This window comes from Alternaria incomplexa, assembly GCF_024043165.1.
Source record: "Alternaria incomplexa strain BMP 0042 chromosome Unknown scaffold_6, whole genome shotgun sequence".
NCBI lineage: Eukaryota > Fungi > Ascomycota > Dothideomycetes > Pleosporales > Pleosporaceae > Alternaria > Alternaria incomplexa.
Window position 1 is genome coordinate 112612 of NW_026249855.1, and position 26528 is coordinate 139139.

At 53.1% G+C, this 26528-nt stretch overlaps 12 protein-coding genes across 12 annotated transcripts; 7 read left to right on the forward strand and 5 right to left on the reverse strand.

Annotated features, from left to right (window-relative positions):
- Positions 1-652: 652 nt before the first annotated feature.
- On the forward strand, positions 653-1486 carry J4E90_004605 (uncharacterized protein; the record flags this gene model as incomplete). Its single annotated transcript, XM_051434169.1, has 2 exons — positions 653-1118; positions 1266-1486. The coding sequence occupies 2 exons, from the start codon at positions 653-655 to the stop codon at positions 1484-1486; spliced, it is 687 nt and encodes a 228-aa protein (XP_051291425.1).
- A 2238-nt stretch (positions 1487-3724) lies between these two features.
- Positions 3725-4536, forward strand: J4E90_004606 (uncharacterized protein; the record flags this gene model as incomplete). Its single annotated transcript, XM_051434170.1, has 3 exons — positions 3725-3872; positions 4025-4408; positions 4457-4536. The coding sequence occupies 3 exons, from the start codon at positions 3725-3727 to the stop codon at positions 4534-4536; spliced, it is 612 nt and encodes a 203-aa protein (XP_051291426.1).
- Positions 4537-7043: 2507 nt separating this feature from the next.
- Positions 7044-7512, forward strand: J4E90_004607 (uncharacterized protein; the record flags this gene model as incomplete). Its single annotated transcript, XM_051434171.1, has 2 exons — positions 7044-7049; positions 7138-7512. The coding sequence occupies 2 exons, from the start codon at positions 7044-7046 to the stop codon at positions 7510-7512; spliced, it is 381 nt and encodes a 126-aa protein (XP_051291427.1).
- Positions 7513-7917: 405 nt separating this feature from the next.
- J4E90_004608 (uncharacterized protein) lies at positions 7918-9367 on the reverse strand (the record flags this gene model as incomplete). The annotated part of the gene is made up of 3 exons (XM_051434172.1): positions 7918-8847; positions 8936-9073; positions 9119-9367. 3 exons carry the CDS (start codon positions 9365-9367, stop codon positions 7918-7920), a joined length of 1317 nt encoding a protein of 438 aa, XP_051291428.1.
- Positions 9368-11551: 2184 nt separating this feature from the next.
- J4E90_004609 (uncharacterized protein) lies at positions 11552-13285 on the reverse strand (the record flags this gene model as incomplete). Its single annotated transcript, XM_051434173.1, has 3 exons — positions 11552-12548; positions 12603-12639; positions 12715-13285. The coding sequence occupies 3 exons, from the start codon at positions 13283-13285 to the stop codon at positions 11552-11554; spliced, it is 1605 nt and encodes a 534-aa protein (XP_051291429.1).
- Positions 13286-14128: 843 nt separating this feature from the next.
- Positions 14129-15286, forward strand: J4E90_004610 (uncharacterized protein; the record flags this gene model as incomplete). Its single annotated transcript, XM_051434174.1, has 1 exon — positions 14129-15286. One exon carries the CDS (start codon positions 14129-14131, stop codon positions 15284-15286), a length of 1158 nt encoding a protein of 385 aa, XP_051291430.1.
- Positions 15287-15600: 314 nt separating this feature from the next.
- On the reverse strand, positions 15601-16989 carry J4E90_004611 (uncharacterized protein; the record flags this gene model as incomplete). Its single annotated transcript, XM_051434175.1, has 1 exon — positions 15601-16989. One exon carries the CDS (start codon positions 16987-16989, stop codon positions 15601-15603), a length of 1389 nt encoding a protein of 462 aa, XP_051291431.1.
- A 159-nt stretch (positions 16990-17148) lies between these two features.
- J4E90_004612 (uncharacterized protein) lies at positions 17149-18637 on the forward strand (the record flags this gene model as incomplete). Its single annotated transcript, XM_051434176.1, has 2 exons — positions 17149-17580; positions 17627-18637. The coding sequence occupies 2 exons, from the start codon at positions 17149-17151 to the stop codon at positions 18635-18637; spliced, it is 1443 nt and encodes a 480-aa protein (XP_051291432.1).
- A 99-nt stretch (positions 18638-18736) lies between these two features.
- J4E90_004613 (uncharacterized protein) lies at positions 18737-21005 on the forward strand (the record flags this gene model as incomplete). The annotated part of the gene is given in 2 exon segments (XM_051434177.1): positions 18737-18745; positions 18759-21005. The coding sequence occupies 2 exon segments, from the start codon at positions 18737-18739 to the stop codon at positions 21003-21005; spliced, it is 2256 nt and encodes a 751-aa protein (XP_051291433.1).
- Positions 21006-21471: 466 nt separating this feature from the next.
- Positions 21472-23589, reverse strand: J4E90_004614 (uncharacterized protein; the record flags this gene model as incomplete). The annotated part of the gene is made up of 3 exons (XM_051434178.1): positions 21472-21620; positions 21731-23141; positions 23233-23589. The coding sequence occupies 3 exons, from the start codon at positions 23587-23589 to the stop codon at positions 21472-21474; spliced, it is 1917 nt and encodes a 638-aa protein (XP_051291434.1).
- A 207-nt stretch (positions 23590-23796) lies between these two features.
- On the forward strand, positions 23797-24504 carry NAA30 (N-alpha-acetyltransferase 30; the record flags this gene model as incomplete). Its single annotated transcript, XM_051434179.1, has 2 exons — positions 23797-24030; positions 24091-24504. 2 exons carry the CDS (start codon positions 23797-23799, stop codon positions 24502-24504), a joined length of 648 nt encoding a protein of 215 aa, XP_051291435.1.
- Positions 24505-24787: 283 nt separating this feature from the next.
- Positions 24788-26195, reverse strand: J4E90_004616 (uncharacterized protein; the record flags this gene model as incomplete). The annotated part of the gene is made up of 2 exons (XM_051434180.1): positions 24788-25855; positions 25911-26195. 2 exons carry the CDS (start codon positions 26193-26195, stop codon positions 24788-24790), a joined length of 1353 nt encoding a protein of 450 aa, XP_051291436.1.
- Positions 26196-26528: the final 333 nt, after the last annotated feature.

Consider the following 26528-nt stretch of genomic DNA (forward strand, 5'->3'; position numbering starts at 1 on the left):
ATGCATTATATGCAGCAACCACCAGCGCAGCCCGTCGGAAGCAACCGTGCCATCAACAAACATATTCGGCTCAAACGAGGAAATTCTGACAGCTGGTCACGACACAAGCTGGGACGGAATGGCGCTCCATAGTCAGGAACGCTCCAATGACCGATCAACCTCCCTAGCGACGCCTCCACCGGGCAAGAGTAACAGTGGCTTGAAAGCCTACGACGATGAGCAAGACAGAGCGGTCAGCAGTCCAGTCTACCGAACACGCCCTGGCCCTTCGTCTTCTCCACTGCAGCGAGTCCCAGCCTTCCATGCGGCCGCCTGATCTATATAAGTCCGCATGCATGACTTGGATAGACGGCATCGAAGTCGACAAACTCCACCACTTGCTTACTACAATTTACCCATCATCGCAACTCAGCCCCAAAGTCAGCACGCCTTATTCCGTCTCTCTACCCTTGCCGATACGATCGATTGCCTTGCAGCTTCCCAGATCTATCAGCCCCACTTGCCAACATCACGTCCTGTTGTTCAACCGTCGGTATATAAAAGCATATACCCATCGTCTCAACATCTCGATATCCCAAGCACTCATTCCTCCCACACTCTACACTTCAAACCTTCCCTCCCAACCCCACAAACCCTCACCACCACCATCACCATGTTCACCAAGACCATCCTCCTCTTCACCTCCCTCCTCCCTACCCTCATCACCGCAGCGGACACCAAATCCTCCACCGTCAACCCCGAACTAAACGCCGCCCTCCGCATGGCCGCCACAAACTTCGACCGCAACGCCCTTCTGCCTGCCGATGAAGACTGGTACTTCGACTTCGACTCCAGCAAAGACTACGACTCGCCCACCGGCGCTGTCATCAACGCCAATGCTGCTAGCTTCCCTGCTCTCACTGGCCTCGGCTCCAGCATGGCTCTTCTCAAGCTGGCTCCCTGCGGTATGCTGCCACCGCATCTGCACCCTAGGGCTACCAACTTGGTTACTGCTATCTCGGGTAACACGACGACTTACATGATTGGCGAGAATGGTGTCAAGACACGCAAGGTGGATATGATCCCCATGCGCGTTACCATCTTCCCGCAGGGAAGTCTGCACATGATGCAGAACAATGGTATGTCTTCCACACTCCCTTCTACATTCCCGTCTATCTATTTCCTGATCGGGGATGCGGCTCTCAGCCTCAAGATCCAAGAAACGACCCTTGCATCTTACCCGGTCTAGATCACATGCACCTCTTACTAACCACACACACCCACAGACTGCGAACCCGCCCTCCTCCTCAGCGCCCTCAACAGCGACGACAGCGGCACCCTCAACATCCTGCCCAGCCTCTGGTCCGTCCCCCAAGACGTCATCAGCGCTGGCTTCGGCGACGCATCCTTCAACCCCGCCAGCATCGGCGAAATGATCCCTGAAGTGGGCACTGGAGCTATTATCGGATCCGCGGAGTGCAAGAAGAAGTGCAATATCCAGATGTAAGGCTTCCAGTCGAAGTTGATGTTGGTGGAGACTAGGGCTGTGCCGTGCCGGCTACTATTGCTGCTGCTGCGGCAGTAGCGCGTGTGGCGCAGACGGTTGCAACGGCTTTGTTGCTTTTTCTTTCTTCCACGCTTTTTTGGCTTCTTCTGTTGTTTCAGTGGGGATAATGTTTTCGCATTCGCTTTGCCCTTGCGTTTGCATGTTGTGGTTTGTGGTTTTGCTGGTTTTCTTGGTTTCGATGTTAAACATGATGTCATGATGCATGCATACCTAGATATGACGGAAAAGAACAACAATAAAAAGCTTCGTGTTTTCTGCATACCAAACAACTTCATCTTGCTTCCTTCCGTCCTGGTCAGATCTTGCAGCGATCGTGCATGTAGATTACGAGACCGTGTCGCGGGCCGTCACCCCGCCCTGGTAGTGGGGACCTCGCCGACATAGCCAAGTTGATGTGTAAGGCGCCCGGGGCAAGCAAGGGTGTTCCATCAGGGCCATGAGTGCGTTGGCTTTCCATGGCATTGGAGACACGACTTAACCGATGGAAGCCAAAAGACTGATGTCTTGTATAATAGCCGCCGTGGCTTGCCTGTACCGATGGGACGGTCCACACGTGGAGAAACGGGTCAGCGTCTGGACCACGACGTGAGAGCTAGATGCTTTCTCGCCCCCACAGTAAGCGTAGATTTGATGACGCATCGCTGGTAGCCGCATGCAAGTCAGATATAAGTAAGACATACTGCTCCTTCGTGGTAATGTTTCTACCTAGTTGGGCTGTCACCCGCGGGCGGGCCGCTGCTGGGTGTCCAGGTGGCATGATATATCCTACGACCTCGGCGAACTACGACTAGCCTGACAGAGAAGGTAGGAATGACTTAGAGGGAATGTGGTGCTTGGAGCGATGGACACTAGCGGATTAAAGCAGGTCTACTACTGAGCGGCTCCTTCCTCTGTCGGAATCCCCAAGACATCATCCTTCTCCATCAGATCGATGTACTTCCGCAGGCTGTGATACTTCAGACCAGCATCTGACCAAAGGTCGCAAGGGTCATCCTCCTTGTAGAAGTATCTGGACTCGTTCGGTCCTCATGTTCACTCCGCTTCGCACTGGTGGTATCTATGGAGGTCAACGATATTTTAAAACACGGTAGCCGCACTGCGGGGCTCTCCCAGATTTGCGGCTTTCGCTGCTTCATCCATGTTTTTTCTCATCAAAAGACCCGGTTCCGGATTTACTGAAATGTATGCGAACTCGCTAGATGGGCGCAAAGCTACACGGTTCGAAGACCATCTGGGCAGACTGCATATCTTTATGAGCAATCAAAGATGTGCTAGAGATGATTAACGAAGTAGGAGATTACCTAACGTTGGAGTAAATATCGCAATAAACTAGACAGTTTAATCGCGAATAAGGAAGAAGCTGTAAGATTCGGTAGCGAGGCGTTGAGAGCTGTGTCGAAGACTGGGTCTGTATCGCTGCCTAAATACTGTCAGCATCTATCAGTCCCGTAGGCATCTGCGATATCGCGCATGCTCCTGAACAACGCGTGTATCTGATGGCTACACTGACTACCTAGACGAGTCACCGAGATGCCGAGGGTGGGTGCCGACATGCCGTCGGCAGGCTCAACAATGAAGAGCGGCATTGAGATTGCTGGATAAGAGTCGATGAATAGTGGAGAAAAGCGGGAAGAGCAGTGGAGTGTATTGGGGAACTAACTAGATATATGTGACACTCATCAACCGAGCAATTGGGGCAGTCGCTCAAAGATTGCTACACGAAGTCAGTAAATGTCGCACAACAGTCCGCACACGAATAGTACTTGCAGAGCCAAATGTCCGCAGCCGAGCATTTTTTCGGTCGAATTAAACATCTATTAGCATCAAGAAAACCGTCTATCGACAGAGAAGCGCCGAAATCAAAGATACCTAGGTAAGATTGCCGGTGTAGAGACATGTCGGCTTCGAAGCTCGCCGACACCCCTGATTGGACGTGTCTTGGCTATCCAGCGGGAAGGTTCCGCTGCTAGCAGTCAGGAGCCCCGCCTTTTGTGTTGCTGTATAAGATTAGTGAACCTCTGTATCTTCGTGCCCACTTATCTGATGGCTGCAGTCATTTCGTTGCTAATGCCATAGTGATATGTACGGTCTTTTGTATTTCCGCAATCAATATCCTCTTCGAAATACAACGTGATCAGATATCTGTTACTTTTCTACGCTCAACACACTATCCACGTCATGTCACATCAACCATCATCCACTGTTCGCGTTGCTGTCGCTCAGTTCGAGCCAGCATGGCTTGACCTACCAAAAGCTGTCGAGAAGACCTGCCGTTTGATCCGCGAGGCAGCAGAGAACGGCGCAAAACTTGTGTCGTTCCCCGAATGTTGGATTCCAGGTTATCCAGCCTGGATATGGTACGTTCGCGAATACAACTGTCCTTCGTCGATTTCCAAGGTATGCTGATATGTGGTGCCAGGTCAAGGCCCATAGACTTCGAGCTCTCGACAGCTTACATGAAGAGCTCTCTGCATGTAGACTCAACCGAGATGCGTCGCATCTGCCAGAGTGCTGCAGACCACCATATCGCCGTTGTGCTTGGGTTCAGCGAGAACTTCAAAGGCTCGCTTTACATCTCACAAGCTATCATCAATGCCGAGGGTAGTATCGAAGTTCTGCGTCGGAAGCTGAAAGCGACGCACATGGAAAGGACGATATTTGGAGATGCATCGGGCTCTGCTCTCCAGAACGTCGTGGAGCTGCCGGACGTTGGACGCGTTGGTGCTCTGGCTTGTTGGGAGCATACGCAACCACTGCTCAAATACCACACTTACCATCAGAGAGAAACCATACATGTTGCTGCGTGGCCGCCGCTGTACGATCATGATGGCGGTCCAGGCTTGTACTCCATGAGCAAAGAAGGTGTGTTATCATATTGTATACGAGCAGAGTCACCCTTAGCTAATGTAGTTGGTAAACAGGTTGCCGCAGCCTCTCCCAAGTCTACGCCATGGAGTCGCAATCCTTTGTTCTGCATACTACAGCGGTAATGAGTGATGCAGGCATCGCTACACTGCGGACAGCCTCCGGCGTCACCATGAATACCCCTGGTGGAGGTAGCTCAGCTATCTTTGGCCCGGATGGGCGCCTGGTGGCTGATGGTCCACCAGAGACAGAAGAGGGGTTCATTTACGCAGAACTGCAGCTTGATGATATTTTGAAGGCAAAAGGTTTCTTGGATGTTTGTGGCCATTACAGCCGACCTGATCTACTGTGGCTGGGTGTTGATAAGAAAGAGAAAACGCATGTAGCTTTAGATAACTAAGCGGACATCCAGAGCGAAGGCGAACACTCAGCTTGCGATAATTATTACGCCAACGCTCCAATATCAAGCACTAAACAGGATGTTTTGCGGCTGAATCCATGCCTATATCATTTGCGAGGGGCTGATGTGGCTGACCTCCGCAGACGCTTACTGGTCAAAAATAAGAGCTTGCTTCCAGAGCTGAAAACCAATGTTGACCGGACATGGGCAAAATAAGCGACAGCCTCATAGGCACTTTTCAGGCTGAATCGATAAGACTCCCAAGCACCTTTGCCTCACCGAGAGCTGCGAATGAGCCCCTTCAACCTTCTAACCTCAGTTCTCGCTCCTTTTCTGATGGGTCTCTCGGATCGACAGGACACCCGCGGACAACCTATGAATCCGATGGGGTCAAAACCAGTGAATTCTCTACCGAGATTCAGCCGCTGCTTTGCAGGCGTGGATATGTGAAGTTGTGAAGCGGGGTTTTGCAGCGGTCCGGTAGCATTGTACTCGTTCGATTGGCAGCGGATGATTATCGATGAATACACAAGCTGTGAGGTAGCGATAACAGACGCTAGGCCTCCGCCGTAAATAGGGTCCAGATAGCCTTGTAAGGCAGGTTGGTTCCGGATGTTAATCTTGTCGGTAAGCCAGGAGCTGACGAGGCTGGGAGTCGGGTGCGCTGTGACGCGCGACATTGCGCTTGATTCTCTTGATACACCATTGCTGTCGTTCTTCCGTGGAGACTGCGCATGACGAACAATGTTTGACGCATTCTCCATCCATCTTCATTGACTCCTTTCTTCCTCTTCATCCCTCCGTCTCTTTCCCAGAGACCTGAACCACTTCTTTAACTTGTCCTTTCCGTGGTTTGGATGGGGTTTATCGTCGTGTATGCCTGCTGGATGATCCTCAACCTCGTTGTCGGGACCGAATTCATCGTAACCTGCCGGTACTGCCGGTACTGCCATAGGACCAATCTCTAACGCTGACATGGACTAGACATCTGGAATGAGGAAGAGAGAGGTTTGAGATGCAGATTCGCGTGCTCTTGGAAAATTATTTGAACCACTGATGTCGATCGTGAAGGTCTCGTTCCGTTTTATTTCAAGAGGACAACTGAAAAGTGGTGGGGCTGGTTGCATGGCACGAGCGGGGCTGAGAGCTCAGCTTCGCGACAACACCTGCGCCACGAACTCTCCTAGTACGCATATGCGTTAGTGAGCTGTTGTGCAACCTAAACTATTCCTAACATGTCGTATACAAGGTGATGTGGCTGTCTTACTTCACGCTCACTGGACTCGAACAACCTTGCTTCCGGAGCTGAAAATGAACATTGACCGGTGTGGATCAGATAAACGAGGCCCTTGCCCTTGTCTTCCAGGCTGCATTGATAAAGCAGCTTGGTGTCATGATTTGACGCAGAGACACTGAAAACCTTTTGTCAAACTCTCATGTCCATATCAAACACCCTTTCAAAGTCAGCATAAACACCGCATCCGGTTTCGCCTATTTCCATGTCTGATAGACCTGATACTCGCAGGGACAACGAGAGCGCAACGTCATCATTAGCGGGGGGTTTATCAATTACTCTTGACGAACCCGCTGCCGAACCGGTGTCTCCAGTAGGGATAGTGTTCCCACAGGAGAATTTTGAACTGCGTGCGAACAATCCTCCAACCAGCAACACCAATGATGGCCGATCCAAGAGCGAACACTGGAGAGAGGATCCCCATTTCATTGCCGATTACCTAGCGCACAACTCCAGCAAGGCTGCCGCAGTATTCCGAAGATACGACAAGCTTGCCGTATATCGGCTCCTTCTGTTGAGCAGAGAATTAGACGGCCTGGAGAAGAAACACAACATTTGCACCAGCGGCAAAATTGGGAGTCAGGAATATGCGGAGACCTTGGAAGCTGGAGGCTTTGGTAATGCGGTCGGCTCTACTGTGAAGGAATATTGTATAACACTGCCTTACATCCGAATTACTCAAGAAATCTGCTCATATGTGTTCCAGATGACCTTTTGTTGGCCTACAGTCAGGTCTTACATCTCGACCCCCCTGCGGAACGAACAGTGGAAGCAATCGATCGATATGTTTCCACCCCAGGATCCCACGAAGGTAAATCATGGTGGGGTTACAGGCTGAAGTATCGGTTGAAAGGAAAAAGCGGCTAGATGACACGACCCGATCTCGTCAGTCTCTTCACTCCCGCAGAGAACGATTATATCTCCAAGTTCGTCGATAAATGGCTGTATCACTTCTTCCTAGTATGTCTAGCCGTTTCTCTTTTGGGTTAGCCCTGCTATCCTCCTTTTCCCATGGAAGCCTAATTCTTGCAGACCCCCGAATCAAAGAAGAAAGCAACGAGGAAAGCAGACGAAGAAGCAAACGAAAACGTAAACGACAAAGCAACATACGTGAACGAACAGAAGATGCAGAAATTCGTCACTTTCGTCGGCACGATAATCTCAATCGGCTTCTTGATATCTGCGATGTGGGTTCTGTGGCGGCTAGAAGACAACACCGTCGCTAAACTGGCTACCGTCACCGCATTCGTCGTGACTTTCGCCGGGTGGTTAGGCTTCCTGACAACGGCGCAAAGGAAGGACGTCATTGCTGCTACAGCGGCATATGCGGCTGTGCTGGTTGTGTTTGTCAGTCAGCAGAGCCCTGTTACTGTAACGACGCAAGGCACTGGCACTGTGGTAACGTAGAGTGGATGAGTAACTCGGGGTCTTCGCATTGCACATTGAGGCAAAACGATATTGTTGCGTGGAGTGAGGAGTGTGGCTGTTGTAAGAACCCTGGTCTATAGAGCTGACCGGTGAACCGTGTGGCGGGCGAGGTCAAGGTGGTGTAGGCTATGTTTTCTGCGTTCCTCTTTAGGGCATCTTCCGAGCTTGTTTTCCTATGGAGTATCGGTAACTGAATGGAACCATCAACATCTTTCCGCATCATGAAGTTGGTGTCATAGTTTCATATATCATTGCTGTGTGCCGCCGTGGTTGAGCTTCAATCCGTCCTGGTTTGGCGATTCAACCGGATCCCTTAAGATCGCGCCTCAGTTAACGGCAAGACATGAGTTGCCAGAAAAGCTGCGGACATGAAGAGAATACCATTCATCGCCCCTCCTCCTCAACCCTAACATTCGAGAACGCAACCGCTGGCCCCTCCCCAGCAAGTTTCTGCGCCATACTAACAATGACCTCGTCCGACCAACGAAACGCATCGACCTGATGGTAATCCAGAAGAGAGTTCAAACTTCTTACTATCCACGCTTGAACTTCCGGTATGCAAAATTCGTATGCCACAACAAAGCTCAAGCCAGTGTGGAATGCGCCAATCGGTCTGCTGGCCCATGCGTCCTCCCATGTTTTGCAGATCTCGATGGCGGCGCAGCGGCATTCGGATTTGAGTTGATAGCGCGCGTGGTCGAAGGGTGGGAGGAGGCGCATTAGGACTTTGTTCGTTAGGATGATAACGGACCAGAAGCAGTTGTAGGCGGTCATGTCGCGCCAGTTGTTGAAGTGGTAGGTTGTTTGTGTTGGACTGTTCTTTTCTCTTGACGGCGTCTCGGAGACGGCGATGCCGTTTGTGAGCTTCGTGTTCATGTGTTCGCCTAGACTGCGGAGTGCGTCTTTGAGCTCATATACCTTGTACAGAAGTGCTGTCCGTACAGATTCGTATTGAGATGTGTATGGATTTGAGCTGTTTGGATATGATGATTTGACCGGCCGTATGTCTTCTAGAAAGTCAATGTCGTCGAAAGAGTCGGTGGAGAAGTCGAGTGATGGGGGCGTGTCGATCAACGGTTTATGTACTTCGCCGTTGGAGCTGAAATCAAAGCTCGTAGTGTGGAGCGGTTGTAGGGTGTAAGTTTCGTCCAACTCTTTCAATGTGTTGAAGATACCAGGCAACTCGGCCATGTATTGCATCAGGTCAGTATTCAGGCAGTCGTCGAAACTGAGCCCAGTCTTGTCGAAAGCGATGTCTCGCCATTCTGGCGATGCGAGAAAGCATGGCTTTCGTTCGTATATGCATGTAATAATCTGTCGACATATTAGTCTTGAGTTGGCTTTCTCGTGTATGTCTGAGTTAATAGACACGACCGCATCATCGAGACTTCGTTCAACTTACTATCCCGCCTCTATTGAAGCGCAGCATCTCTTTCGTAAAACTGTCCGTGTATCTAGAAGGCCCTTGTAATTCCATTAATCGTCCGGCTCCACCTACGTGGGTTAGGTAACGGTTGCCTGTTCTGGGACCTGCAAAAGCCTGGGCATGTAAGTACGGGTGCAAGCTCAACCAGGCAAGACTCACTTCTACAAGACCAAGAAGTATTGATGCGCAGAGAGTATTGGGCGACATGCCTAATTGCTGGCTTTCGAGGCATCCCTGGAGCGTTTTGATAGCCCGTATATAAAGCTCTGGCGAAACGATCTCGTCTGCAGTCTTCTTGTATACAAGCGAGGTATGGACATTCACCAGTACTGTCACTGCCGCATCAAGGGCAGCATTGTGTCCGATCCTAGATGGTACCTCTTGGATAAACCGACCAAAGACCGACATGCGATGCCCGGTACTGCCTGTTGTGGTAGCTGCGATCAAGGAGCGTGCGAGTTGTTGATGCTGTGATGGCGACGGTTGTCTCAGAAAGGGCGATTTAGGTGGAGATAAGCTGATTGAACTTGATCGTGGAGACCGCTTCCGTGGTGTTGAACTCTTGTTTGATATCCTGAATTTGTGGGTGACGGACCCATTGTCGGCAAACTTCTCGTTTAATTGTGTTAATTGTCTGTCCGGATCTGTGCACAAATCAGTATCGTAGTCGTGTGCACTGAATATCAACTTACCTGGTGATGCGGTCTCTTCTACGGAGGAGTGTGTGGCGCCTCCACTCAGCCTATGCCCGAGATCTCTGAACGTGTGTCGCGCGGGGGCTCCTGGACATTGCTTTCCATTCTTCTGGCAATTCAAACATGTCGGCCAACTTTCGTCTTGATCGTTACTAGTCAGAACGGTTGAGTCGGGGCGTTCTGGTGGAGCTAGCCTTACCGCACTCTGTCCTTAGTCAGGCGTTATCCGCAAGGAAGAGGGCCACAGACGACTTACTAATCTTCCTCTTGCGGCAGATGAGGCACCCAGTGCTTTTCGGAACACCAACCATACTTCCACAATAATGCACCTTCCAAGGATGAACAACAAGCGAAATGAATGACGCAAAGATGAGACGTGAAAAACAGCAGGATTTTGAGAAGCTTGAGCTGAGACTTTTGCTGTCAACGCACGTCGGTGGCCATATGGTTGCCGAACGATGCTGTGTATGATGTATGCAAACTGCCTGCCTCCGTTAGGCGTCTCGGGGGAGTTCCATACCGTGGCTGCAGGCGAGGCTTAGGTCCACAGGGGTTATTGTTCGGCACCCTGATCTGGCGGTGGACTGATGGCTGAAGAAGACGCTCGTCACCCCACGTGTTCGCGACATGGAACCTGATCAGGCTAGATGGGGTGGAAGGTGGAGATGATTGGTCAGACTTTATATGAATCTGGGACGCGCCGCAGACAGTTGTATTGTGAGTCTGCTCTGAGTGGTCTCAATCGTGCCCACCGAGTGTGTTACACATGTCGTCAGACCGCGTATGCGTCTTGTGTAGAGTAGGACGGAAAGGCAGACTGGACTGCAAGAGCGATGGGGAATGCCAAGCCGCTAGAACCGAAATAGACCCCTCCCACGCCAGAAGCCTCGAACACTCCAAGAAGCATCAGTGTTTCTCCTATCCGGCCAGTGAACTGCGACTGTGGCTTTCGGTATGCTTACCGTTCCTACTTTATGTTACTTCACTATATGCAGTGTGGACTGCAAGTGATGCTGGTGTGGCTGCTTCACCGTCCATCCAAGCATCCTTTCTTTCATCAGTGTGCAGTAGTAGCATCTCGACGACATAGGGCAGTCGTTCGGAGACTATTCGAATTAGCGAATGTTTCACCGGAGGTGGTCCTCTAAGCGATTACTACTCAACCATCCGCGCGTCTTGCCTTGACTTGAAAGATGTGAAGCCTCACCCCCATACACTGACCACAACCCCACAATTTCCCGAGATCCCTCCGAACAAATCGAAGTCCGCAAACCCCACGAACCTCGACTACAAACAAGCTTGGCCATCCCTCTTACCTTATCAGTCATTGACCTCACTAGCCATACGAAACGCCAGAAAAGTAAGCTCTAACACGCACTGCGCCCTACGCGACACATTAGCACACGACGAATCGGCACACACGAATTCTCGGCACCCGCCCTCGGCATCTCGGTGACCCAACTAGGTAGTCAGACCTCAGGGTACACCGTAACCGTCCACGTAAGGCGTGCCGATGCGCATCTACGGAGCCAAGTGATGCCTCAGCAACTTGCAGTGCAGTTACGTACGTCTTGTCAGAACTATCGACCGTTCATGATATGTGTCTTGTGATTTCGTGTGGTATATACCCAGCATGCCCCCTGATGAAAATGCTTTCCATGCAATGGAATGGGGTATCGCATAGGAGATAAAAAGGCCGAAGCCAAAATCCAGTCAAATCAACGCATTTCAACCCACTATTCCTACTCTCATCATCCCCATACCCATCTTCCATCTTTCGCCAGACCAACCCAAAGGGATAACACCAGAGCCGGAACAGTCATCTCGAGGATAAAATAGTTCATGCGCCACCCATCCCTTGTGATGGCGCTACCCGACGTACTCAAGTGGTTGTATCTCATTCCTCCATGTCCTCCTCGTCATCATCCTCACTCTCCACCTTCTTCTTGGTAACGCGCTTCTTCTTAGGCTTCGCGTCCTTGATGGCCTTGCGCTGAACCTGGTCGCCGACGCGTTCGCGTTCAGCAGTGCCTTCGGCTAGAAGCTTTGCTTCCAACTGCTTGAACTCATCGGAGGTGTTGTCCATGCCGACGAGGCTCTCGAGCATCTTGATCTCGCGTGCCCAGATACCCTTGTCTTCGACCTTCTTGCCGTTGGCGTCAACGCTGTCGACGGGGGTCTCGAGAACCATGGGCAGACCGTGGAAGCGCTCGTCGTTCATGAGGTTGTGGAAGGCTTGGAGGCCGAGATAGCCGGTGCCGATGCGGGCGTGGACATCGCGGAAGCTAGACAATGGTGCCTTGCTGTCGTTGACGTGGAAGGCTTTGAGGTACTCCAGGCCGATTTCCTGATCGAACTTGTCCATGGTTGCAGCGTAGGCTTCTGGCGAACGGAGGTCGTAGCCGGCGGCGAAGACGTGGCAGGTGTCTAGACAAACACCGACACGGCTCTTGTCCTTGATGAGGTTGATGATGGCGGCAATGTCAGCGAATGTTCCTCCGATAGTGTTGCCGAGAGTTGCCATTGTCTCAAGCACGGTGACAACACTGCCAGTTGCTGGATCCGCATGTGCTCGGTTGAGGTTCTCAGCGATGATGCGAATGCCTTCCTCGCGAGTAGTGGCATTGGCATTTCCAGGATGGAAGTTGTAGTACCGGATGCCAAGCGCATGACAGCGCGTCAAGTCGTTAAAGAAGGAGTCGTAGGCCTGCTTCTTGCGAGCAGGATCGGGGTGAGCAAGGTTGACCAGGTAGGAACCGTGCGGCAGACAGCACTCCGCAGCGTTGATACCGTAGTCTTTGCAACCCTGGATGAAGAGTGCGGCATGCTCTGGATCCATCTCGATGGTTTCCCATTTACGCTGGTTCTTCAGGAACAGAGCGAAGGCATTGGCGCTGTGGATGTTAGCGATGGCTCAAAATGGTGAGTGTGGGAGATCGAAAACATACCCGATATATACAAGGTTGATGATGGAGTTGTGTACGCCTAAACGATTGTTTTCGAGTCCATGTTAGCCAGTGGTCTTCGCAAATAGGATATAAGAGTGTGATATGAACTAACCTCCGGCGGAGCTGACATGGGCGCCAATCAGATGCTTTGAGTCTTTGGTGCGTTCGGCTAGTGGTGGTAGAATCTTTGCAGTACCGCCCTTACCCTTTGCCTTAGGCTTGGGCTTGGGCTTAGGCTTGTCTGCATGGTCACTGTCTTCGATCTTGGCCTTGCTCTTCTTGCCTCGTGTGGTTTTCTTGACAGAGGCCTTGGTCGCGATCTGGTCATCTCCATATGCGTCGACCTCTATCTCTGCATCGACTTCAGCTTCGACTGAGTCATCTTCTACTACAGCCTTCTTTGTCGCAGCAGTCTTCTTGTTGCGTTTCGAAACGGCCTTCTTAGACTTGCCCTCGCCATCACCGCTCTCTTGGGCCATGACTTCATCTTCCACCTCTTCTGTGACCTTTATCTTCTTGGCAGCGCGACGCTTGGGTCGAGGCGACTCATTGACGGCATCAACAGCATCTTCGACGTCGACTTGCTGTGCTCTAGTCCTCCTTGTACGGGGTGTTGTCTCGGCCTTTCGCTTCTTGCCGTTCGCTACTGGTTGGGTGACGGTAGCGGCTTCGGTGGCTGACATGAGGTTGTCAGGAGGAGGTGAAAGGGACGAGTCTGAGGGCGCGTTAGAGATCTTCCTGGCCATGATTCTTGTAGCCAAAGGCTTATGAGTGTCTATCAAAGAGGTTCCTAAGCTTCTTAAGGCTCCTGAGCTATCAAAGAGTGAGGTGTAGGAGCGACGGAGGTCGAAGGCTGAAGGGCTGCTTTTGTAGACGGCAAACGGGCGCGAGCGATCGAGGTAAAGGTGAGAGAGCGCGATTAGGGTGCTACTCCTGATAGCATGTCGAGGTGACGGGAGATTTGATGAAGGTCGCGATAGGGAGCGCGTTCGCAGTTGTACAGTGGGGTAATTAGGGGCACGTGGTATGAAGTGAGTGTAATTGCGATGCTGATAGTGACTGCAATTGCTAGGGTTGCTGAGGAAGGAGCGCGTCGGCAAGGATAGGTATTTCAGGAGGGAATGACTGTGTGTGGCGACTTTGAAAGAGTGACAACGCGATGAAAACGGAAGGCTTGAGGTCAGGTTCGCGATACTATTTCGCATACGAGAATGGTAGAGTTTGCTCAAGGACTACGAGAATGCGATGAAAGTCGCATCAACGTCATGGAACTCACAAGGCGAACGCGACCACGCTAGTCGCGCGCTCACATGTCTTAACCCCGCGGTAAATCCGATCTGCAACACCAAAAATTATCGTCGCCAGATCCAACAACCCACGCCAACCGATCGCAAGTTCGGCCAGTACCCACATCCGCCAAGCTTACCCGCTCAAGCTCGTCGCAGCACTACTCAGATCTCGCGCGATCTCTCTCCGTCAACGAAAATCCTACTCGACCGCATCAAACCTCTCCATAACCACCCACGATGCCGAAAGCAAAGCAAAAGCGCAGCAAAGGCGCCGACAAAGATGCCTCCCCTTACGCCCGCCCCGCCGCCACCTCTGCCAAAGCCTCCGCCGCCCACTCAATCTTCAAGATGGACAAAGACCTCGGCCAGCATATCTTGAAAAACCCCGGCGTCGCAACCGCCATCGTCCAAAAAGCGCACCTGAAGCAATCCGACCACGTCCTCGAAGTCGGACCCGGAACAGGAAACCTGACAGTCCTAATCCTGAAAGCCGCCAAACAAGTAACAGCCGTAGAAATGGACCCCCGCATGGCCGCGGAATTAACAAAACGAGTCCAAGGCAGCCCCGAAGAAAAACGTCTCACAATCCGGCTGGGCGACGTAATAAAAGCCGAACTCCCCCGCTTCGACGTCTGCATAAGCAACACGCCCTACCAAATCTCCTCACCCCTCGTCTTCAAACTGCTCGCCCTCGCCCACCCCCCTCGCTGCTGCATCCTCATGTTCCAGCGCGAATTCGCCATGCGCCTCTTCGCACGCCCCGGCGAGAAACTCTACTCCCGCCTCTCCGTCAACGTACAAATGTGGAGTAAAGTCAGCCACGTCATGAAAGTCGGACGTAACAACTTCAACCCCCCGCCGCAGGTTGAGAGCAACGTCGTGCGTATCGAGCCGAAGAACCCACGGCCGCAGATTGCGTATGAGGAGTGGGATGGCTTGTTGCGCATCTGCTTTGTAAGGAAGAACAGGACGCTGCGAGCTAGTTTCCTGGGTACGGCGGCGGTGTTGGAGTTGTTAGGAGGGAATTACAGGTTGTGGTGTGCGCAGAACGACATACCCGTCGACGATTCACCCGTCGACCCCTCGGAAGTTACGGAAGATAACGACGAAGCGGATATGGACCTTGACGACGAGTTCAAAGGGTTTTCTGACCCGGACGATCCGGACGATGAACTCCCGGATTTCTTCAAACAACTCCAGGCGGAGAGTAAGAAGAGGGTTAATGGCGTGAACAGGAAGAGGAAGGGCAGGTTGAGTGAGTTGGTTAGGGAGAAGGTAAGGAAGGTGTTGGAGGATGAGACGCAGTTGGCGGATAAGCGGGCGCGGTTGTGTGACGAGGGGGATTTCTTGAAGTTGTTGTATGCGTTCAACCAAGAGGGGATACACTTCAGCTAAGAAGCTGAAGTTTAGGAGTGGAAGAGATGTGGGGAGATGGTGGTCAGGGTGGTAAGATTGACGGGTAGGCATTTTCATGGCGTTTTCTGTCGAATTGACGCGAGTTTGTTTCGCGACATGGGAGGCGTTTGGGGTATACCAAAAAGCATGAGGCGTTTTCGATGCTTAACGATTTATGGACAACGGGATCAGGGAGAGAAGACGTGCTAGCAATCATACGCTGGTTACTTGGGTATCTAAACTACACCACATCCTATTCAATTCTTTACACCTTCTTCTTGGCCATCCCCAGACCGCTGTTTGATTGGCCCCTTTCAGCCCTCAGCAAAAGGGTTCGGCGGCAGGACATCTGGATGAAACCCATTTGCTTCCTGCTGAATCCCCTCACCTTCCACGCCATTTACACCTTCAGTGTGCCCGCCTGTCTTTTCCCCATTCGCCATCTCTCCAGTTCCATTCACATTCCCCACAACTCCCTCCTTCGGTCTCCAAAGCCTAATCGTGCGATCCAACCCCGCACTCACAATCAGCTTCTCAGTCGGATGCGTATGCACACTCAACACCGCATCGCCATGACCTTCCAACCTCTGCAACACATTCTTACTACTAACATCCCACAACACCACCTGCCCCTCTTCATCCCCCGACGCAACGAACGCGTATTCGACACCCTCTTCCTTCCCTGTGTACGTGCCAAACGCACCGGAAAGCGAGTACTGTTTATTCACATGCCCCTGATACGTTTTCACACATTTCCCCTTCCCTTCAATATAGTTCCACAGGCGGATGCAGGAGTCCAGGGTCCACGCGAGGATGTATTTGCCGTTTGGCGAGAAGATGACAGACGAGACGGGGGCGTTGTCTTCGTGGACGAGGGTGCGTAGGCACTGGCCTGTTGCCGTGTCCCAGACACGAATCAGGCCGTCGTGCGAGCACGAGACTATGAGCGTGCCGTCGCGGACAAAGTCTACGCCGCCAACGGGGTCGGAGTGTGCGGGTAAGGAACGCATGACGCGGGCGGCGCGGACGTCCCAGAGATAGACTGCTTCGTCGTAGGAGCCGGAGACGAGCATGTTGCCTTTGGGGCTGAAGGCTATGCTGTAGACGTAGTTGTGGTGGCCGATGAAAGGCGTGGGGTGGGCAAGTCCCGTGGTCGTGTCCCAGAGTCTTATGCTCTTGTCGTCGGACCCCGAGGCGAGGATCTTGGAGTCGAGGGACCAGCATATCGTGCTTATGCCTGCGAGGTGACCTTCGAGCGTGTGTTCGAGGGCGCCGGTGTGGGCGTCCCAGATCTTGATTGTGCAGTCGGCGGATGCGCTGGCGATGTAGCGGCCGTCGGGCGAGAATTTGACGCAGGATATGGCTTTCTTGTGGCCGCGCAGGATGAGCGTGGGCGCATAGTTTAGAGTAGTGGGCTTTGAGGGTGATGTGCGGCGCTGGTGCGAGGATGAGGAGGTGCTGGAGCGGCGTGACCGTGATCGCGAGCGCGAGTACGAGGGCCGCCTGTCTCTGTATTCGCGTTGTTCGTCGTCGCTGTCGCCTCTGCTGTATCGGCGCGCGGGTCTTTCCGCTATCCTGTAGCTAGGGGGGGCATTGGGCGGTTCATGCGAGGCGGAGCGTTTGCGTGGTCGTTCATCATCGTAGCCGTCTTCGTCTTCGCGCCGTCTTTTGGGTGAGGTTGACCGTGTAGTGTCCATTTCCATTGCGGTAGTTGGCTTGATGTTGCGCAGTGAATTGCGGAACGCGACTGATCGGCAGTAGGAAAGTTAGCGTGCAGGCGGTCCCCAGCATCCCTGCAGCATCTCAGGTACATTTCCTGGGTTGCATCATACCCGCCAATTCAACTCGCGTCAACCTACACAATGGATTCACAACTCGGCCCGCCACCCTCGAGCATACGCATCCTATCGCTCAATTGCTGGGGTCTCAAGTTCATCTCCAAGCTGCGCAATGAGCGCCTTACCGAAATCGGAAACCAGATCGCCGCCGCCAGTCCGCAGCCAGACATTGTCGGACTCCAGGAGTGCTGGACGCAGCAGGACTACAATGCGATTCGGGAGAAGACACAACATATACTGCCTTATGGCAAGTTCTATCATAGCGGAATCTTTGGTGGTGGTTTAGTCATTCTGTCACGATGGCCTATACTCGAGAGCAACATGGTGCGGTATCCTCTGAACGGACGGCCTGCTGCTTTCTATCGTGGCGATTGGTTTGTGGGAAAGGGAGTCGCATGTGCGAGGATCCAGATGGGGCCGTCGAAGAGAGATATCGCAGAGGTGTTTTGCACACATGTTAGTCGCTCCTTCCACTACAAAGTATACAAATTGACTCCAATAGCTTCATGCTCCATACGAAAGCGAGCCACACGACTCCTACATATGTCACCGGACAGCCCAAGCGTGGGAAATCACAAAACTTATGCGCGCAGCGGCCGAGCGCGGACATCTTGTCATCGGCATGGGCGACTTCAACATGATCCCCTTATCTCTCGCACACCGTATCATAGAAACGCATTCGCCTGTTCGAGACGTATGGCGCATACTACACCCTGAATCCTCTATCGGTGCGGCAAGAGACAAGGTCGAGCAGGTTCGCGGCGTACCAATACCATCTGCGCAGTTCAACATGACTGTCAATGGAGCAACATGCGATAGTGAGCTGAACTCCTGGCGGTGGAACAAAGGACAACAGAGACGTCTCAACAAGGGCGAGAATGTGCAGATAGATCCTGCCGTCCCAGACCCGAAGGCGAAGCGACTTGACTACGTCTTCTTCAGCAGCGGTCGATACCACCACCCAGAGACAAAGGAGGAGACAGCTGAGTGGGAGCTCAAGGAAGCCAACGTAGGCATGGCGATGCGTCATCCTACACTACACTGCTCCTTGAGCGACCACTTCTCTGTCGAAGCGACATTGACGAGGACTTCTACTAACCCGTCAGCCATACGGCTATCTCCATGGGCACTGCCTGAGCAGTATTTACCCATCGAGGTCTATGATGAGATCATGGCAACTATACTCAAATACCAGGTCCGAGAAAGGATACAGCGTAAACTGCGCATAGGTCATTTCTTTTACCAGCTCTCTTTCTCCGTTGGCTGCCTAATAGGTGTCTGGTGGTCACCCAAGAACTACGTTGCCTTCATACTGATGTTGTTGAGTACATTGGGATTTAGTGTTGGTGTCATCGATGGATTGATGGGGTTATTGTTTGTTGGTAGCGAGATCAGGGCACTCAAGGAATTCGAGTGGGAAGTCCGGAATACCAGAGAGCGGGCGCTCGCAAAAGGAGAAGTCTCGAAGGTGGATTCCCAGAGTAGTGAGATTCCATTTGCATCTGAGCGGTAGCATTAGTTAGATGCAAGATAATAGAGAAGTTGCTTGGCTGATCCACGTATGTGTTAGTGAGGACCGACGCGTGCACGTGCGGTCGTACAAACGCGCGACATGGTCGTTGTCGGGTGCTTAGCCCCATCCGTGGACCATCACTCCAAACCTCACCACTCCCATCTTCAAACTTCACCCACCAAGAACCCATCTCCGCCACACATCCCTTAATCACAGCAACTACGCGACAACGCCAAGACCTTTTCCCGCATCAAACCTCGCATACGACTCGACCCTCCAACGCGCGGCTCCGAAGTCCGCAGCCCTCGCGATGAGCGAATCCCAGCCACAGCAGGCCAGCGGCGGCCAGCAGCAAGGTCAACAGCTGCTACGCCCCGATGACATCCTCAAGCTACAATGTCTTCCCGAAGACGAGAAGCAAAAATACCGCTCAATCATGCAAGGCTCTTGGAATATCTTCAACAACAACCCGCCGGGCAGCCAGGAGAACACCACGGCGCGTCAGAAGCTGACGGACTGGTCGCAAAAGTTCATCGCGCGCGAACGCCAGTATCGCGCAAAGATGAAGGCACAGCAGCAACAAGGAAATCAGAACCAAGGACAGGCTGGACAGTCGAGTGCAGCAGGCCAGCAGAACCCCAACGCGGTCAAGCAGGAAGGAGGTCAGGGTTCCAACGGAGGAGCTGGCGGTGCCGGCGCGCAACCCACTCAGCAAACCCAAGGACAACAGCCCAACCAAGGCCAGAACCTAGGACGCGGCCAGGTTGATCCTGCTATCGTCAAGCATGTTCACGAGTTCCCCATGCAGGGACCCACGAACGGTCCGGCGCCAGGCACACCCGAGTACGAGATCAAAATCAAGGAGTACCGGTCTGGTTATCTTAACATGCTTGCCAAACAAGCTTCCTTCAACGAGCAGAGGCGGAGGCTTGTTCACCAACTTACCGAAAGGCAGAACAATGGACAGGAACTACCCCAGGAACAGCTCATGATGAAGGCCAACATCGAGAAGGAGTCTGCTAAGATCAAGGCCCAGATTGACAAGTTCCGTGCCATGCAGAAGCAATGGAAGGAGGAGCGCGAGGGAAATGCGCAACCCCAGGCTCAGGCGCAACCTCAAGGCCAGAACACAGCGCAATCCCCCCCACAACAGCAACAGCAGCAGCAACCGCCGCAACAACAGCCCCAAGCGCCTCAGCGCCAGCCTTCACAACCTAACATGCCAGCGCAGCCCCAAGTGAAAGAGGAGCCGCAGATCAAGATTGAGGGCGGACAGACACTACAACCACAACCCCAACAACAATCGCAAACTCAACCCCAACCACAACCTCAGTTCAACATGCAACAAAACCAGGGAAACCACCAGCAAGGCCCGCCGCAACAGCAGCATAATCAACAACACAACCAGCAGATGCCGCCTTCACTTCCGCAGCAGCAACAGCAACAAATGCAGCAAGGACAGCAGCAAGCTCGACCTCCGCCAGGGCCTCACTCGCAGACGATGCCTCCAGGCCAGATGCCGCAATTTGCGCAAGGACAGCAGCAACAGAACTTCCACCAGCAACAACAGCAGCGACCCCAGATCAACCCCATGCAAGCGAACGCGCACCAGCAGAGCAACTCACCACATCCTCAATCCGCCGCCTCGAACGCGCCCGGCCCACCAATCCCTCTCTCCCACAGCGCCGCCGTCAGCGCCGCGAACCGCTCCTACACCGACCCGCAACGCACAAACACACCCATGCAGCAAGGCGGACAGGGCGGTAACTTTGGCAGTCGCGAGCGCGAGCAGCTTAATAACCCCAAGATGCCCATCCCACGCCACCTTAACGTGACCTCACCCCAAGCCGTCCACATGGGCCAATCCCGACCTACTATGAGTGGTCCTACCAACGGCGCCCCAGGACCCATGGGCCAACCTGTTATCCCACGTCCACCCCCCTTCCAACTCGAAGGCGAAGGCGATCGTGTGCTCAGCAAGCGTAAGCTAGACGAACTCGTGAGACAGGTAACCGGTGGATCAGAAGAAGCCCTAACACCAGAAGTCGAAGAAGTAAGCTCCCCCTCCCCATCCACCAAAACCCAACTCTATCTAATCACTACTCCGCAGGCCGTCCTCCAACTCGCCGACGACTTCGTCGACAACGTCATCAGCAATGCGTGCAAGCTTAGCAAGCTGCGCGACTCGCCCCAGCTCGACATCCGCGATATCCAAGTTATACTTGAGCGCAACTACAATATCCGTATTCCAGGATATGCGTCTGATGAGGTGAGGACGGTGAGGAAGATTGTGCCGGCGCAGGGCTGGGCGAACAAGATGAGTGCGGTTAATGCGGCGAAGGTTATGGGTGGGAAGGCGGACTTTTAGGGGGGGTCTGAGGGGGAGGGAGAGGGGGAGGAGGGGGTGGGGGTGAAGGAGGAGGTGGAATATCATCATTATCGGTTCATTACTGTAGATGTGGAGGACGAAGGGGAAGGAGAAGGAGAACAAACTCCCAACACAAATTCACCAAGCCAAGTATCCTCACAACAATACCATTAGCTTGAAGTACACCGCCGTCTCTCACCTTGGCATAATGGAAAACACACCTGTCCAATCTAGTCTCCTGGCTGAGAAGACATCGATAAAAGCAAAGAGTATAGCGAGTGAATAAACAGTAGTCTATGGTATCATTTCCGTAGTCTCCAGCGATCGATCATTTAATCAAGTGATCTGAGCCGGAGCCCCCCTACCCATCCATCCCTCATCATCTCCTTGCAACGTAATTATTCATCGCTGGAATCGCTAGTTCATATACACGATCCCCGGCTTGACTTGTACTTATAAGGGAAGCTCAGTCTTCCTCCTCGTAAATCTTAACCTTCTCGGCGTACTCCCTGATATTGGAATGAATGGTATCGTTGATCAACTCGCCGCGTCCACCCGCCACCTGCAGTATCAGATCGTTGAGGGACATTCGCCCGAGGATGTCTACGTGATCCGCTGTTTGATGAAAGGCGTCAGTACTTGCTCAAACCCCGTCAATAGAAAGCAGAAAGCAAAGAAGGTAAAGGAAAAGGATGGAGAAGGATATAGAAGAAGAAGAGACATACCAGTATTAGGACCCCCCCTCGGACTAAACCGATCAGGTTCATGTTTCATCTCAAACGTCGTCACTTTCACACCCGCAGGATTATACCTCTTCATCTTCCACCCCTTCGTACACATATACCCACTAGACAGCAAATTCACCGTCCCATCCCCCTCACCCATAACAACCCCATGATCCACATTGCCCTCCTGTTGGGTAAACATCGTATCCAGAGTAACATTCAACCCGCTCAACGGATCATCGTCGCTGCGGTAATAATACGCACGTTCCGTATCCTTACCCACACCGTAGAAACAGTAGATTTTCAGGTTCGGGGCGAGGGGAAGACGCGTTTCGAGGGGATTAACCCATTTAGCGGGCAGGAATTGGTTGTCCTCGACGTGTTTGGTCGTGTGGGCTACGCCGTGGGAGTAGGAGGTTTGGATCATTTTCTTGAACCAGGGTTCTGTGTTGCGGAACAAGAAGGGCAGACTATCATCCACCGTGATGTTCTTCTGCGTCATCGTGCTGTTTGCGTTTCGGAAACGGATGAAGGGGCCAAAGGTTACGTTTTGGCCTGGTAGGTCGTCGGGCGCACCGGTCTCGTCGCCCCAGACGGCGTTGCCGCCGAGGGGGAGCATGGAGGAGAGACCGGGCATTGCCCGGAAGATTTCGGCGCGTTCGTAGCGGGAGAGGAAGCGTTCGAGGCCGTAGACGGCGAAGGCGTTGAGTTGGGCTGTGTCTTTCATTTCGCCGGAGAGGACGGCGGGCATGTCTTTTAGGGCGCCGAGCATGCAGCCGGAGATATTGATCCAGCTGTCGATGTACTCGTCGACCCAGTTTGGTCCGCCGTTGCCGTAACCTTCTGCTTCAACCCAGTGCAGGAAGTAGTACAGGACTTGTGAGCCCATGGAGTGGGAGAGAAGAACGACTTTCTTGTCGGACACGCGCACGGCGACTTCGATGTGCGACTTCAGACGGGTGAAGTACTGGTCGCGTATCTCGTAGTTCATGTACGACATGCGCCAGTCGTAGGCTGCAGTGAAGGCATTGCCTGGATCATACCCGATGGTAGCGAGGTTCTCCAGAATCTTATTCCATATCCAGTAGCCTGTTATGAAGAAGTCGGCTGCGTCGAAACCTTGCGCTGCCCGTAGCTTCACGCCGGGTGGATCGAGACCGCTGTCTTTATCGAGCATAATGTGTCGTTTCCATTGCGCCTTATCGAGGACGAGCGCGCGCATCATCGTCCACGACCCCCACAGTCTCTTGCGAAAGTACTGTCTCGACCCTTCTTCCGTGCCCCAGGATTCCAGACCCGTGGAGATGACACCGGGGATCATGATAACAGGGTGTTTGGCTTTGATGCCTTGTTTCTGCGCGTGGAGGCCGACGGCGAAGGAATCGTAATTTACGGCGTCTTTTTCTGATTTCTACTGAGTTGGGGCAGTCAGCCTCGATTCCTCTCAACCCACAGAATCTCCCTTCCAATCCTCCTTTGTAGGAAGCAAGAGTCGCGCGTACCTGCATCTGCTGCGCGCTCTTCACAAAGTTGTCTGGCAGCGCCTCCATGATGCTCTCCAAGTTGACGCCCTCCAGACTGCTCAGATCAATCATGTCATTACTGCTCGCAAAGAAGCCCGCCAGCAACAACCCGAATATGCCTCCGAGACCAAACACCCAAAAATTTCTCCGCTTCTTATGCTGCCCCCTCTTCTTGAGCGTCTGCAGCTGCTCCGCGGTAATCAGGCGCAAGTTCGCAGGGCGTTTGAACTTCCCATCCGGTCCGGGCGAAGGTTCGCGGGACAGTTCGGGCGTCGAGATCTCGCTGTCGTCGCCGCCGCCGCCGCCACCGCCGAAGCGGCGTCTCAAGAAAGACATGAACGAAGCGTTGGAAGTTGTACCCGCGGGGTTGTACAGGAAAGGCGTGGGCGACTGCCACGAGATTGTTTTTGGTTATCGTCACCTCGGCATGTGACGGAATGATCGGCACAAGGATGCACAAGAAAGCACGTTCCTGACACGGCGGGCCAAGCCGGCCGCTATGAGGGGCTGAGCATACGCGCATTGCTCTCCTTCCTACGCGCCATGGCCGGCAATGAAGATGGCGACGTCACAGTTGATGCGACGACGGCGACGGCGGCACCCTCGACCAAACAGCTGAAAGAACCCGACGACCTTCAATATGTCCAATACGAACCCTCGAAAGAAGAGCAATACCTCCCCGCCATCCGCCAACTAATTTCCAAAGACCTCTCTGAGCCATACAGTATATATGTATACCGGTACTTCTTATACCAATGGGGTGATTTATGCTACATGGTACTTCCCTCTCCCCCTTCCCCAAACCACTCTACAGTATCTAACCCCCTCCCCCCACAGGCCCTCTCCCCCACAAACACCCTCATCGGCGTAATAACCTGCAAACTGGAACCCCACCGCAGCGGCACCTACCGCGGCTACATCGCCATGCTCGCCACGCAAGAAGAATACCGCGGCCGCGGCATAGCCACGCAACTCGTTCGTCTCGCCATCGATGCCATGACTGCGCGCGACGCCGACGAGATCGTCCTCGAGACCGAGGTGTCGAATACAGCCAGCTTGAAACTGTATGAGCGGCTGGGGTTTATACGGAGTAAGAGATTACATCGGTATTACTTGAATGGGAATGCGGCGTTTAGGTTGATTTTGTATTTGAAGGAGGGGACTGCGTTGAAGAGACCTGAGCATGGGATGCATGGGGAGGCGGGTGGGGGGATGGAGATGAGGAGGGATGAGGCGGAGTTGTATTCTTGAGGGAGTGGTGGAGATGTGCTACACGTATTCGGTGAGATGGTTCTAGGTGCGAAGTTGGCAGCCTTTAGGCACTGGCGGCTCTGGAGGGACAGGAAGATTCACGGCTATTATGTGGAACACTGCGATAGCCCTTTCTAGGCTCCATGGAGGACAAGATATTTGTACCAACCAGAGTATGTAATCCTCACGGACACTACTAAACAGGGTGTTGTAGGCATATGCAATGAAGAATGCAACTAGTATGCTCATCCACGCGGTATCACTAAACATCTATCCTCCCCATCTACTTCTTCTCCTCCAAACTCAGCCCCTCAATAGCCTTCTCCCCGCCCTCAGTCCCAACATCAACCTTGTCCTTATCCTCACCCTCAACATGCCCATCAGGCTTAGCCTCCACATTCCTCTGCTTCGGATGGAAAGTCCCCTTATTCTTAACCTTCTTCTCCTTCTTGACCACCGGCGGCGGCGGGTAAGCCTTCTGCTCGATATCCTTCCACTGCTGGTTGCCCTGGAACTCCTTCTGCACAGGCTCAAGAAGCGCGTTGAGCGCCTCCGTAACCGCGGGCTTGAGATCCTGGGGTGTGAGAATGTCGGCTGCGTAGTCTTCTTGCATCTTCTTGATATCGGTGTAGGTGAGGGGTTCGGCGTCGCGCCGCTTTACGACGAATTTGGGCTCGCCGTAGTTGAGGTGGCTGGCGGGCAGGAGCACGTATTCGACGAAGCTGAGGACGCCGTTTTCTTCGACGATCTTGGGCGCCGCGTGCGCTTTCTTGAGCTTGCGCTTAACGACGTCTGCGTCGTCTAGTACGTCGATCTTAGAGTCTGGGTCGGACGAGCTCATCTTTCCTCCTTGCAGACCGGGAACCATGGGGTTCATCAAGTGGGCGCGCTCTTTGTAGCCGATCTTGGGGAGTACGTCTTTTGCGAGGGCGAAGATCTTGCGTTGGTCTACGCCTCCGAATTGGACGTCTACGTCGAGGTACTGCTCGTCGAGGGCTTGCATCAGTGGGTAGATGAGGCCGCTCAAAGGCGCGTTCTCGGTTTGCTTGACGACTTCTGCGCCGGCCTTCTTTGCTGCTGCTTCACTTGTTATACTTGCTAGCCTCAGCAAGTCCATGGTGTAGTCCGAGTTCAACTCATAGCTCGATCCCAGCACGAACTCTAGCTTGTCGATTGGCACTTTGACAGCCTTGAGTAGCGCGGTGATGGTGTAGCGGTAGTATTCCGCGCGGAACTTGACGAGCTCGATGGGCGCTTTTAGGTTGTCGAGGAAGCCGTGGATGTCTGCGAGCAGGATCTTGACGTGGCAGCCTGCAGCAAGGAATTGCGCGAGCTTAAGGATAGGTACGAACTACAGCATATATCGTTAGCAGTGCACGCGACCGTCTCTCGCGATGTCAACGTACGTAACCGCAATGTGGCCGTCCTGTTGTCGCAGTACCCCAGTAAACCTTCAAGTGTCCCTGCTTCTTCAGCGCCTCATCCATGATTTCTGGGTTCAAGACCTCCGCCAGGTTGACCTTGATGAGCGCCATCTTCTCTTCCTCGGACATGTTCGCGCCGGGGTTGACGAACGAAGCCGCCTGGGCTTTTTGTAATCTTGACTTTGCATCCTTGAGTTGTGTCTGCGCTTCTTCGATTTTCTTCTCAATGTCCGCGATCTCCTGCTGGATTGCCGCGGGGTCTGCCATTGTGTCGGCCGTGGTGGGGTACGAGGGGCAGCTGGTGTGCCAATTGACTCGAGACCGAAAGGAGAGTAATGAAGTGGTGTGTAGAAAGGTGGAGTGAGCAAGAACAGCTATTAGGGGCTGTTTTTATCAAGCTCAGTCGAAGCGGGTGAGTTGTTGGTGTGTCTTGCGCCCTGCGCCCAACTGGATGAGTCGTTGCGGGGCCGGGAACAGTCACCAAAATAACATTTCCAGGGTCCAGTTGCTGTGCCACATGTGTGGCTGTCCACACCTTCTTTTGAGGAAGCGCGAGACTATTTACCATTTGTTTACAGACACCAATTTGTCCTTATTTAC